The sequence below is a fragment of the Falco cherrug genome, chromosome 6 (assembly GCF_023634085.1).
Source record: "Falco cherrug isolate bFalChe1 chromosome 6, bFalChe1.pri, whole genome shotgun sequence".
Taxonomy (NCBI): domain Eukaryota; kingdom Metazoa; phylum Chordata; class Aves; order Falconiformes; family Falconidae; genus Falco; species Falco cherrug.
Window position 1 is genome coordinate 54,714,916 of NC_073702.1, and position 13,682 is coordinate 54,728,597.

A 13,682-nucleotide genomic window follows, 5' to 3' on the forward strand; every position below is an offset into this window, starting at 1 on the left:
CACACAAAGCCACACACTTGATCTGAGTTTGCTCAACCTTTTGGTTGCAGTTTCTTCTTTCTGTTTAACAAAAAACCAACATCCCCTGAAAATAAAGTTTTTTAAAAAAGACAAACAGTTTCCAGGGGGGAACATATTTCTTTAGGCTATACAGTTTCTCTGTGGAGAACGATAGAGAAGCTATTAATCTTTTAAATCTAAAAGAAAATTAGAGATAGCACCTTAATTCTTTTGGGTTGGCTTCATAGATTGTTTTACCATATTTGTTTTATTTATTTACAGATAGAAAAAATGAAGGTCAAAATTTCTGTGACACATTTACAACCTGAATAGACTTAAAACTTTTACAATTGTGCTCAGTATATACACTTATACTGCTGTTTAATTATTTCTGCTGTGAAAATTGCAAATTTGGGTTAATAAATATCCAGCTGGCTGTGCTTTCTCTACCTTGAGTGTAAATGTGCTGAAAGAAGAAATGACAAGTAGGAAAAGAAACATGAAAAGACTTGACCAAAAGTGAAGGAAAAGGTATATGAAATGTTAATTAAAGTGAGGTGAAAAAGAGCAGAGATGATGTTAAACATTAGTAGGCAGAGAAAAGAGGAAGCAAAAGGCATTCCAAACAGTAAATAAATATACTCGGATGCCACATATCCTGTGCTCCTGAGAGTACTCTGGATGCACCTTGTCCCTGGCACTCGGGTGCCACTGCCTGACACTACCTGAAAATCCCTCTGTATAGCACAGCCTATTAATGGTAGCTGTCAGAGTTTTGCAAGCTACAGTTTATTGTCTATATTCAGCTTCCATTTAGCTTCCAATGGCATGGTGTGCTTGTAATAACATTTGTTTCAATATGGGAAAAGATTAATTTTTCTGTTCTGTTCTATCTGGAATAACCAGAGGAAGCAAAGTCCCAGAGCAAATTGGTTACATTAGTACTGGCTGAATTGCCATGTCAGTATTTGTCTGACTCCAAAAACCATTTTATACTATAATGGTAATGCTATTGAATAGCATATGCTAATGTTATTTATTTTTCACAATAATACTATTTTTCTGTTCATTAAAGGAAAACCAGATCTTTCAACAATGAATACTGCTTGCCCAAGGGCTAAGCACTTTCATTAAATGCTTTTGTAAAATGAGAGACTCGCAAAAGAGACATGCTACTGCATACGCAAAGACAGCAGTATTTGGGTCCTAAGATGCAGACTAAACCAATGCTCAGAAAATGTTTCTCTCCACGTTTGTGCCTTAGGTAAAAACAGTATTAACATAATAAATGCACATAACATTACTGAACTGCTAGCACTGAAATAAACTAGAGCCCAAAAGATATTTGCTCATTCAGCAGCTAGTACTTCAGATTACTCAGGCTCTTCCATTACATTTTGGCAGCAAAAGGGCAGAAATTTTATTTTGTCCTCTTAAATCTTTTCCTTATATCTCTATTTACAGCTAAAGCCTACAAGAATTTTACAGTAAGATAACCTGGTGAGATAGTGACACCTGCCTAAAAACTGAGGTCTTGTGTAAACTTTTTAGTTTTGCCAGTGTCCTCATTTCAGCTGGGATAGAGTTAATTTTCTTCCCAGTAGCTGGTACAGTGCTTTGTTTTGGATTTAGTATGAGAATAATGTTGATAACACACTGATGTTTTAGTTGTTGCTAAGTAGCGCTTACCCTAACTCAAAGGCTTTTCAAGTTTCCCATGCTTTGCCAGTGAGGAGGTGCATGAGAAGTCGGGAGGAAACAGAGCCAGGGCAGCTGACACCAACTAGCCAAAGGGATATTCCATACCATAGCATGTCATGCTCAGTATATAAACTGGGGTGGGGGTGGGGATGGTGGTGGGTGGGGACTGGGGTGGGGTGTCAGTGGGTGGTGAACAATTGTACTGTGCAGCCCTTGTTTTTCTTGGGGTTTATTCCTCTTGTTTTATCATCTCCCTTTGCATCACTACTACTACTACTACTACTACCACCACCACTACTACTACTAGTGCTATTTACTTCATTTCAGCTATTAAACTGTTCTTATCTCAACCCATGGCTTTTACCTTTTTCCAGTTCTCCTCCCCATCCCACCAGAGGTTGCATGGTACTTAGTTGCCACCTGCAGTTAAATATGGCAGCCAGGCTGCACAGTGTGTTCAGGTATCGCTGTGAGGTCAGGGCTGGAGGAGAGGCCAAGTATGGGCTTCTCAGCTCTAGCCTTCTGTTTTATACTTGTAATTTTTAGATTTGCGTAATAAAAAATAAGTTGAGGGAGCTTCAGAATCTAAAATTGCTGGTTTTCAAGAGCAAACAGAGATACAGGACTCCAACAAATTTTGATTAAGAAGACTAGGACTGTTTAAACAGGAAATAATGAAAAAGATTTCTCATCCACCCACTAGACAAGACATTGCCCAGTGTAGTCCTCTGGAAGCTACTTGTGTGAGGACACCCCATTATACACTTTGTTTCATCAAATGACTTCCACATTTCAAGGGAAGTCTAATCTAAAAGCATAATTCTGTTAAAAGTATAATTACAAAATAGTTTAAACCTCCATAAATAATGAAATATGAATTCCCTACACATTCAAGGAAGTGAAGGTGTTTACAATTGCCTTTTTTTTCCCTCCCTGCAGCTCTCCCTGTATAGAAAGGAAAAAAACAGTTGTAAATGTATCTCAGCATTAGGAAAAACAGTACCCGTGCTGCATGCCTACGTGGATTTGAGACCTCAGTAAGGATGCAACTGTGCTGTGAATCTGTAAATGGCTCTTGCATAAGGAGCAGCTGGTCAAACAGCATCCGTGTTTCCATGTATATCTTCATGGTTTGCATCATTCTGGCCACAGTGGTTGGAAATTTGACGGTTATCATCTCAATATCACATTTCAAGCAGCTCCATACACCTACAAATTTCCTGATACTTTCTATGGCTACAGCAGACTTTCTGTTGGGACTCATCATCATGCCTTGCAGCATGGTGCGTTCTGTTGAGCACTGCTGGTATTTTGGAGAGATCTTCTGCAAGATCCACACAAGCACGGACATTATGCTAAGCACAGCTTCCATCTTCCATCTTTCCTTCATATCCATTGACCGTTACTATGCTGTGTGTGATCCTTTGAGATACAAATCAAAGATAAATACTTTTGTTATCCTGGTCATGATATTTGTAAGCTGGATGGTCCCTGCTGCTTTTGCTTTTGGGATGATCTTTCTAGACCTAAACTTGCGAGGGGCAGAAGAGATTTATAGCCATGTCCATTGTGCAGGAGGATGCTTTGTCATTTTTAATGAGACTTCAGGTGTTGTGGCCTCTATAGTGTCTTTTTACATCCCTGGATTTGTTATGCTATACATCTACAGGAAAATATACTCTATAGCCAAGAGGCAGGCAAGATCTATTAATGCAATTAGCCAAAAAAAGATGAGATTTGAAATGAAGCAACACATTTCACTCTGCAGAGAAAGGAAAGCTGCCAAGACATTAGGCATAATAATGGGAGTATTTCTCATCTGCTGGAGTCCATTCTTCTTCTTGACAGCAACCAACCCATTTATGAATTATGTGATACCTCCTATTCTCATTGATGCTTTGGTTTGGTTTGGTTATTTGAATTCTACATTTAACCCAATTGTTTATGCATTTTTTTACATGTGGTTTCGCAGGGCATTAAAAATCATTCTGCTTGGAAAAGTTTTTCAGCGGGACTCTTCCAGGACTCATTTGTTTTTAGAGTAGCATGTTTTAAATAGTTGGATTCATGGCTTTGCATTTTTGCCCGGAGGCTGAACTCCTGCATGTAAGAGCTAAAAATGAAGGAAACACCTGTTTCTTTACTCATTTACCAAGTTTGGTTCAAGGAAATAAACAACTATTGCGCTTTACATCTTCTTTCATACCAGACTGGGATTCATATGTAATGTTTCAGTTCTAGTTATTTATATGCAATGCACAGAAGACCAAGAGTTAAGTTTAAAAAAACTTACAGCAGTTCATATCCCTGCTCTTCATCATTAAGAAATTATTCTGATAAAACAGATCAATTTCTTGAACAAGGTGTGTTTATATTACAATATTTGTGTTTATTTATCATCCTCTAGAAAGAGGAGAATTTTTTTCCTATTGAATTTCTAGACATCTTTGAGTAATAACCCAAACTTTTAAGTTTGTCCCTTTCCTTCAGTATGTGTGCAGATGTGCCCATAACCAGCCATACCAGCAAACTCCATGGAGGGAAGATCAGACAAAGAAAAGTCATGCTGCTCCTTCTGTTTCCATTTCAACTAGTGCTTGTCACCTATGAGTTTGTCACTTAAAGGCTTTGCTGCTTAATGAGATCAAAAGCATGTTTAACATGGTCAAAAGACAAGGAAAAATACGAGGTACAAAATGAAAAGCAATAGCAAAAAGCAACATTGAACCTGACAGTGCCAGAAAATGATGCTTGTCTAATGAATGTTTGTATGTAAAGTATTTGCCAATTTACATCTCACAGAAATTTTTTTTGGTCATATTGTTATTCTGTCTGATGGCAATGCTGTGACAGCTGGTGAGGAAAGAATATAGAAAATTGTTAAGAAATGCTATGGTTGGCCTGAATGGAGGGTGAATGGGTCAGGGTGGCTGTGGAAGCATCAGGAGGAGTGGCAGAAGAAGGACTATAGGAATGGACCTGGACATGCAGGCTGTCACGGTTACATCTGTGGGCAGCTTCTCAGGACACCCAGACTGGGACATGAAGGACAGGTGAGTAGGTAAAAAACTAGCACATGGTCACCATCTAAAGAAGACCCACAGACTGTTATGTTTTTGAATTTATGACCTGGCTTTTCTGGAGTTAACAGATCACCAAAGAGAAGGAAATATTACCTATGGCCTGACCTTGTGACACCTGGTTCGACTATGAAGGACCAGTTCTGGGAATGGAGACGAAAGAATTAGGACCTGAGAAGACACTATAGAGAGAAACTGATGACTCTGTACTGAAATAAGAGCTATGCTCAACAGTAGATGATGTCCTCCGTTCATGTTGCATGTATAATTGCACGTTGTATGGGTATTTTGTCTTTCTTTTCTGTGCTTTGTAGAGCACTGAAGCATTCTGTGCTGTAAAGCTTAAAAATTGAATGATGCTACATTTCAGCAGAGCAAAATATTGGGATCTAAAATTGATTCACCATCATCTTGTATGTTTGCACTCTCCAAAATGACATAAAAAGGAAGAATGAAATATACACTACATCAGCACACATGCTGTGGAAGATAACCCTTGTTAGTGACAATATGACTACTTTAATACTTTATCTCACAGAAATAAGGTAAGTTAAGATAAAAAAGTCTATCTTTCTGATAAATTAATGGGTATTTCTCATCTTCCTTCATCCCCAGTGAGGCTGACATGATGTAGCTAATTTTCTCATGGTCTGTGTTACCTTCTGAAACTGCATGATCACTTGGACATCTAGATCTCTCTTGAAACTGCAGTTTCAGAAGTGCTGTCAGGTGATACCTCCTTTCTTCTGGTGGTGTTACAGATTAAAGGAAAGTGATCTTTCCCTATGAGGAATGTTGCCCATCTGAGGCTTTTAAATTATATTTACTAAGTTCAGTACATATTAACATAGGTCCTTTAGGAAGTCAGTGGAGTGGAGAAGTTGTTTCTTTTCCTTTATCTCCTGTCTATCCCCCTGAAAATCTGGAAACATTACTGTGTTTCCAGAGAATTTCACTTCTACCAGAGTTCCCAGCCTGTCAGTCTCTCTTCGTAACTTGCTCTGACATATTTCTGGCATTATTTGCTTGTTGCAGCAAGAGTTTGTGAATGAATATGATCCCAGCTTGCCTGCAGGATAGCCTCTAGGTCAAATAGAGCACAAGCCTCTGCACTCTGTGTCTAAACCCTAGGGCAAATCTAATCCACTTAAAACTTCAAAAATAAAAATAATAATAAAAAAAAAAGAGACCCACACTCTTGAAGGCTGATAGCCATCTAATGTAAATTTATACACCTAAAAGTTAGGCATTACATCTTCTCTAGTCATTAGTAGTTCTCTTTATACTCACTGTAGAAAACCAGTTGCTTTCACAGCGTGTTTTGTCTTACCATTTTTAGGTAAGATGAATTGTTCCTGCAGATATTCTTTCTCTTCCGACTAAGAGGGATCTTTCAGTGACTAGAATAGATGTTTTGATGTTTTTAGATATAATTTTTGGGTAGCTGAGATGAGGATCACTCAGTACAGGTGAATCCCACACTATGGAAAAGTTGGCATGAACCAGGGATTCAGAAAATGCTCACTTCAAAGGCCAGGGTTTGGGAACTAGAAGTTAGATGTCTTCTCAGCTCTTGACTAGCAAGAGCCCTGAAATGAGATTTTAGATCTAGGCAGTGGTTCATGGAGCTACTATTGAAGATTTGCCTGAATAGCTGCAGCTCAGAGATGATGGTGGGATGGTGGATTGTGAAGTCCCAGAGGCACGCTATAGTTTCCTGTGTCCTGTCCTGGAGAACATCAGGAGGTAAGAAGGTCAAAAATTGTCAGGTCATTGTGAGGAGATGACCTGCCAGGGAGGGTGTATAGGGGAGACCTTGGGTGAGGGGAGTCTCAGCCATCCAGTCCATGTTGTACAGAAGTTTGGAGAGTGTCATGGTTTAACCCCTTCCCCCTGCTTGCCCCAAGGTTTTATTGCTGAGCACATCACATGATGTGCGGTATCCTTTTCATCATTTGGGGTCAGCTGTCCCAGCTGCGCCCACTCCCAACCTCTTGTGTGTCACCATTCTACTCACAGACAAGGTCCTGAGGCTGTACGCAAGATCTGCTCAGCAACAGCTAAAAGAGGGGGCTGTTGTCAACACTGTTTTCATCACACATCCAAAGCATAGCACCACAAGTGAATATGAAGAAAATTAACCCCATCCCAGCCAAAACCAGTAGAAAGGCCATCTCAGCATCGTGGCTGCACAAGATCACCACAATCTATTTAGTGTAAATGGAAATAGTAGAAGAAATTTTCAGTGTATAGACCAACAACTCTCCTGCAAGCTAGTCTAGCCAAGATGTCACTGATATATATTCTCTGCAATAGGAACAAGGGGCTTCCAGCCACAGACAGGTGGTGACCTTCATGCACACCTAGAAGGCAGTTCTCCTTGTTCTTAGTAACCTACAATTATGCCAGCTTTGTCCACAGCCCAGTCAGAAAGTTTCTGAAATAACTTTTTCCTCTGGTGTCCTATTACCTAACGGTGGTACTTTCTCAAAGAGTCTCCTTGCCTTCTGTTTACAGAGTGCCTTCTCTAGCAGAGCAACTTTAATGAAGTCCCAGGTTACTTTCTCTCATTAGCTCTAATCACAGGCAGCGCAAAGCTATTTCTCACTGCGAGAGGGATGTACAAATGAGATGTGTTAATGAGGCTGCAGGGACTCTATTTGAACCCAAGACTTTGATAAATTAGGAGAGCACAAGAAAAATGCCTCATACTATTGTCCAATCAGATTATGAGTTAGGTCTGGTGAAGTAGAATGTACCTTACTGCAATCTCAAAGTAGCATCATGTAAATGAAGTGCAAAGGGTACTGTCAAATTCCTTATCAACACATTTAATTAGTGGCCTTATTAAACCTTCCCAGATGGCCAGCTTTTGCAAAACAAATGAGTCTCCAGTGGGTGATTTCATATGTTTTAACTTCCCTGAAAACTTGTGCAAAGCAATTACTCCAGCATGATGAAAGGCTCTGTTTCACCAGTAAACCTATGTCTGTTCATTTTGCCACCAGTGAGCACCGTTTGCAATGTCACCTTCCTCTCATGCTTTGTACAAAACTGACAGTAAATTTCAGAATCACAGACTGCCACCTGTCCCCTCTGCCTCGGTGCCTCTATCTTGTGGTTTGGTGGTTGTAACATGGTGTGGCAGCCTGTGCAATGCCACCTGCTATGTACGGCCTCATGCATGGTGGTCCACCTGTGGCTGAGGCTCATGGTCTGCCCCTCAGACACGAGGTGCAGCAGGACAGGGGAAGAGCAGGAGCACCCACTGTCCGAGCAGGACCCTTCTAGAAGCCTTACAAGGAAAGCTTTGCTCCAAAATGGAGATTTTAAACTAGATAGATAAAAACATACATTAGTGCAGTGTTCAAACAAGAAAATTGATCTCTCAAACTGTGTAAATATTGCAAAGTGTATAGCTTTCCTTAAATCATTAACTCATCTAGGTTGTGCACACTGTGCACTCTCTGTCCTTTACAATGCATAAAGAGCCATTCAGTAAGGAGGAAAGCACTAGATACAGTTAAACATAAGATTCTTAGTGTTCTACAAAAGTATTTTACTTCTGTAGTTTTTCTGATCATCTTAGTTATGTACAACACTACTTCCACACTACTGCATCTAAAGACCTAATGCAGAAAAAGACTATGCCTATCTGTAAGCACTTTTTTACTAGCCTGTTTCCATTAGACATAGCCTAAATTTTTAAAACTTCTATCATGAAATGACTGGCCTGGTAGATGAGAAGAGAGCAGTGGTTATTGTCTACCTAGACTTCAGCAGGGCTTTTGACACTGTCCCCCATAAGATCTTCATAGAGAAGGTAATGAAACGTGGGCTGGATGAGCAGAGAATGGACTGAAAACAGGCTTAACATCCAGGCCAGGAGGGTGGTGATTGGCGTAAAGTCTAGTTGGAGGCCAGCAACTAGTCTAGTGTAGCCTAGAGATTAATACTGGGTCCAATTCTGTTAATGATCTGGATGATGGGGCAATGTTCCCTTCCAAACTCAACTATTCTGTGGTTCTTTGAAATTAAATTCCCATAATACTTAGTGAGTCTCATAATGTTATGTAGTCCTGCACAACCAGATTTTTCCAACTGATTTCCTACTTCGTAGGTTTTTTAACGAGATCTTTTCACCATCATGCTGCCACTTTAACTCAACCAACTTGCATTGGTAATTGAAAATGTTTCTATGTGATGACTATGCAATAGCTTTTGTAAAGCATTCATTTGCTAAGGGACTGAATTCACAGGTAGCTTCGGCAGTGGCAACTCCAGAACCCACTCCTAGATGTCTTGATCTCTTATTTCCCGTAAGTATAGGAAAAGTCAATCTCCTTAAACAATGCGTACTCACAGCATACTGACTAAAAGAGATCTGTCAGTTAAAGAGAGATCACTGAAAACAGAGTGCATCCTATATGCTTCGGACTTTCTCCGTTACCAACAAGATAAAACAATTCTTCAAGAAAATTTGAGCTTGTATTTTGCTCTCTATTGCTGTCATTTCTGCTTTACTTAAGCGAGCCCAGAGGAATAAAAGCAGTTAGTAATAAGTAACTAAATAGTTGTCTCCAATCAATAATTAAGGACAACATGGAAATTGTGAGGTACAACATGAAGGAAACTCATATATTGTAATAAAACTAAACTGTTTTATCGGTGAAAATAATGACTATGACAATTTTCTCTCCACACTGCCTTTGCAGCACAGCAGTGCCTCACTCAATGACAATTTTTAAGGTCTTTTTTTGTAGTCTTACTTTAATGCAGTTTAAAAGTTTCATTTAAAAGACTTCAGTTCCTGTACACTTGTTAGCAGGTTTTAGACATTTCATTTCTGAAAGGTAAGGTGTCAAACTATTACCCCACCACTGCCCTCTGTCCCATGCTGAAAGGAGAACCAATGGTGAGGCACATGGGGGGCTGCTTTCTGAAGGTAATGCTTTTTCAAGTGCAGTCTCTTTCCACAGGTTGCTTTGTTTTAATCCAATATAATTGTGTCTGCATAGATTCCTCCTTTAGTAACTTCTTTTAATAAAGGATCATCTGTGTGAAACTTGCGTATCTCTCACTTGATTTCTTAAAAATAAAATTACTAGACATGCCTGTCTCAAAAATACTGACAGATCTCCAAGATAAAATATTTCTGCTGTACACACTGACAAAATGTTACCATATGTGGAGTCTGTAACTGATTCTTTGTAGATAATCCCAAAGATTTAGATTTTATTTCCAACAGAAAATTTCCTTGTTTGTCTTTAAAGCATCTGCCATAAGCAGACTCCTTTAAATGTTCTTATTTTTCCCTTAATTCATTTTGAAAACCATATTTATTTTCTGCCCTGTTCTTGTGGCATACTGCAGATCATAATCAATAAAAATCCAGCCTCTGCTGAATAGTGATCATTTACCCTTGATTTGTAACGCATCTTCAATACACTTGCATAAGGGTCAGCATTAAGTCTGAGTGTCCACCTCTGACCACTTACATTAATAGTGAATTAATTTTGTCTTTTCTTGTCTACACTACATTTCCTAATTTTTATTTCTTTATAAATAACGATTACCCAATAACAGATGATAGATTGCCAACACTTCTTTTTATGTGTTTCTGTAATGTATGGAGAAGACTTTCTATATGCTATGTGAAAGCTGCAGATACAACCAGCATGAGAGAAAGTGCTGTTGTGGCCCATTAAATTACAAGATCATAATCTTCTTCAAGGTTATTAAATATTTCATTTCTAAGTTTCATTAGAAATGGTAATTATTAAGAAATGTGAAAGAATGTATTGGCCACTAAAATAGATATAAAACAGAAAAACTGTCCTTCACCTTTACCTTCAACCTCTGCTTTCAAAAACCCATTTTGATATGACTTGTGTCTACCTTAAGTCACCAAAATAGCTCCGCTACACATGAGGGTAAATGAATTAATAGAGCAAACAGAAATAATGGTCTTGGGAATACAGGCACTTGGCTTGTTTATCTCCTGTTGTTGTAAACTCCTAAATTATATACATATTTTTAGCTCAAACTTGCCTGGGAATTAAATGTAATGTAATAAAAAATAATAAATTCCCATCTTTCCTTAATCTGAGCCAAGTTACAGAGGGGATCTGCCTTTTAACAATTCAGCAGCTTTGCAGGACAAAACCCAGTAAAATGTCTACATAAAGAATCTATCAATGGTTTTATTAAAAAGATGCAGGTAGGACTAGCCTATAAAACTGACTGCCAAGAACTCTTCTTAATCCTTTGATGCTCTGTTTCTGTATTTTTTTCATTCCAGGGTGATACTTATTGGAAAAGCCAGTGGACTGAGCTGCTTCCCAAATTCCTTCTAAGTGGGTTAAATTGCTGTGGAGAACAGTATCTCTTTCTGCTTGTATCTCTAAATTTGCTTTTAGCCCAAAACAAGTTATCTGGAAAAGAGGTGGAAGAAATGGGTTTGGTTCTCCCTAGATAAATGAAGGGAATTTTTTGGCCCTTGAAAATACTCACTAGTGTATTCATTTATAACTACTGCAGCTGGACCACGGTCTGTTACAGGAGACAAGACTCAGTCTAGATCCACTCCCTCTTAGTTAGCAGAATTATAATGATAGAAAACAGGTGCATATGTAAGGAAAGAAAAGAACATTTCTTATCATACTAATTTTACAACCGATTTCCATCAGATGTGTTCATTGCTAGTGCTTCAAAATTGACGCAGGTGAGTTTAGCATCATCAGTAATTTGGAAAAGGGGGTTTTGGCAGCTGATATGTGACTCTTTGAGATGAGCATTTACGTGAGTAGTCCACTAACTGAAATGTCCAAGAAAGCTGAGGTATGTCAGCTCGCATAATATTTCTCATTTAGAAACTGTAAGATTGAAGAGGCAAATAATTCCTATATAGTATTTACAGAGTGAAATGAATGACTTAAGGGGTTTCTTCCTCTATGCATCTTTTTCTTCTAATACTTTAAAATTGCTAATATTGTCAAGTATGTAAAATACAAGACCCATAATTTACAAAATATGATAGAATGCACAAAATAAAACTGATGTTACTATATAATTTAGTTAAGAGGTAAGTTTACTTTCAGCTGTTTTTTTTAATATTACTTGCAATTAATTTTGTACTAGATTCCAGTTATCAGATTTCATGCCCCATTTCAGAAAAATAATTGGTTGCAGTTGGTCTCTCTTTAAGCCAAGAGAAAGTTTGCCTCTGAATTACTGCATTTCACTTAGTAATTGAGTTAATGCTCTTGACTTACTTTATCTTGTATTCTCATAATAGGATTTGGAATCTTTTGGAAACATGTGAAAAATAAATCTGCTTATGGAACTGCATCTCCAATAGAAGTCTAAAAACGGATTGATTATGCTTTCTCCGAATATCTCGAAGGATTTGATGGATTGCTCTGAGTTTGGAAATAGATCCTGTCCTGAGAGCTTTAGGTCAGCAGGAGTACGAGGGGTAATGTATCTATTCATAACAGTAGCCTTCATTTTCACCATCTTGGGGAACCTGGTCATAATAGCTTCCATCTCGTATTTCAAGCAGCTTCATTCTCCGACCAATTTCCTAATCCTATCCATGGCCATCACAGATTTCCTGCTGGGCTTTGCCATTATGCCCTACAGCATGGTGAGGTCTGTGGAGAACTGCTGGTATTTTGGGATGACATTCTGCAAAGTTCATTACAGTTTTGACCTGATGCTCTGCTTATCTTCCATTTTCCATCTTTGTTCCATTGCCGTGGACCGGTTTTATGCAATCTGCCACCCTCTGCATTACACCAGCACCATGACTGTCACAGCCATAAAACAAATCATAGCAGTGTGCTGGTCAGTGCCCACTGCTTTTGCTTTTGGTGTGGTTTTCTCAGAAGATTATGCTTCTGGAATTGAGGGCTATGAAATGCTGGTTAAATGCTCGAGCTTGTGCCCTATTATGTTCAACAAACTGTGGGGAGCTGTTCTATTTACAGTTGGTTTATTTGCTCCTGCTTGTATTATGATAGGGATTTATGTAAAAATTTTTATGGTCTCCCGAAGGCACACATGTAAATTGAGCCAAGCACACAGGAACACAAAAAGTGATAAGAAAAATGAGCTTTCTAAGAATAAAGACAGGAAAGCTGCCAAGACTTTGAGTATAGTTATGATGGGTTTCTTAATATGCTGGTTTCCTTGTTTTTTTGCACTCTTAATTGATCCATTTTTAAATTTCTCTACTCCTTTACCTTTGTTTGATGCTCTAAACTGGCTTGGGTATTTAAATTCTTTCTGCAATCCATTAATATATGGCTTTTTCTATCCGTGGTTTCGGAGAACACTTAAATACATGTTAAAAGGCAAAATATTTAGCCCACAGTTTCGTACAATAAAACTTTCATCTGAAGATCAGTCACCATAGTGAATTCTATTACTGACAGCAGCTCTAGAAATGAAGAAGAAACAGTGCATTACTGGATTTTCATGGTTCAGTAAAAGCCTGAAATGCGCAACATGAATTTTGTGAGTCAGTCCTGTATAATTGTGTCATCAAATATTTCTTTTAATAAAATCAGACTCACTTTATATATTTATTTACTACTTGTGTTCACTCTTAATGCCTTGATAGGGTTTCAGAAGTTTAAGTCTTTCTAGAATCTCTTAATGCATTGATGTTTTTTTTTTATTTCAGAAAGTATTTGCATATATACATAATACAGTCCATAAACCTCATATTTCACTTAATCTTGTATACATGCAGCTAATCTTTCCTGAGGTTCACCACCGATAATCTCCTAAACTGGAAACGCCCCAGGCTAATATGGTGGCAGTCTTTGTCAATCTTTTGTGACTGGGACATTAGCAGTTGTATGGAGTCTGCCGTTATTCCAAAACAAATAGAAT

At 38.4% G+C, this 13,682-nt stretch overlaps 2 protein-coding genes across 2 annotated transcripts; both read left to right on the forward strand.

Moving 5' to 3' along the window:
• Positions 1 to 2,655: 2,655 nt before the first annotated feature.
• Positions 2,656 to 3,858, forward strand: TAAR1 (trace amine associated receptor 1). The gene has a single exon (XM_005432837.2). The coding sequence runs from the start codon at positions 2,676 to 2,678 to the stop codon at positions 3,744 to 3,746; it is 1,071 nt and encodes a 356-aa protein (XP_005432894.2). The 5' UTR covers positions 2,656 to 2,675; the 3' UTR covers positions 3,747 to 3,858.
• An 8,304-nt stretch (positions 3,859 to 12,162) lies between these two features.
• On the forward strand, positions 12,163 to 13,234 carry LOC106631381 (trace amine-associated receptor 2). The gene has a single exon (XM_014282542.3). The coding sequence runs from the start codon at positions 12,163 to 12,165 to the stop codon at positions 13,198 to 13,200; it is 1,038 nt and encodes a 345-aa protein (XP_014138017.3). The 3' UTR covers positions 13,201 to 13,234.
• Positions 13,235 to 13,682: the final 448 nt, after the last annotated feature.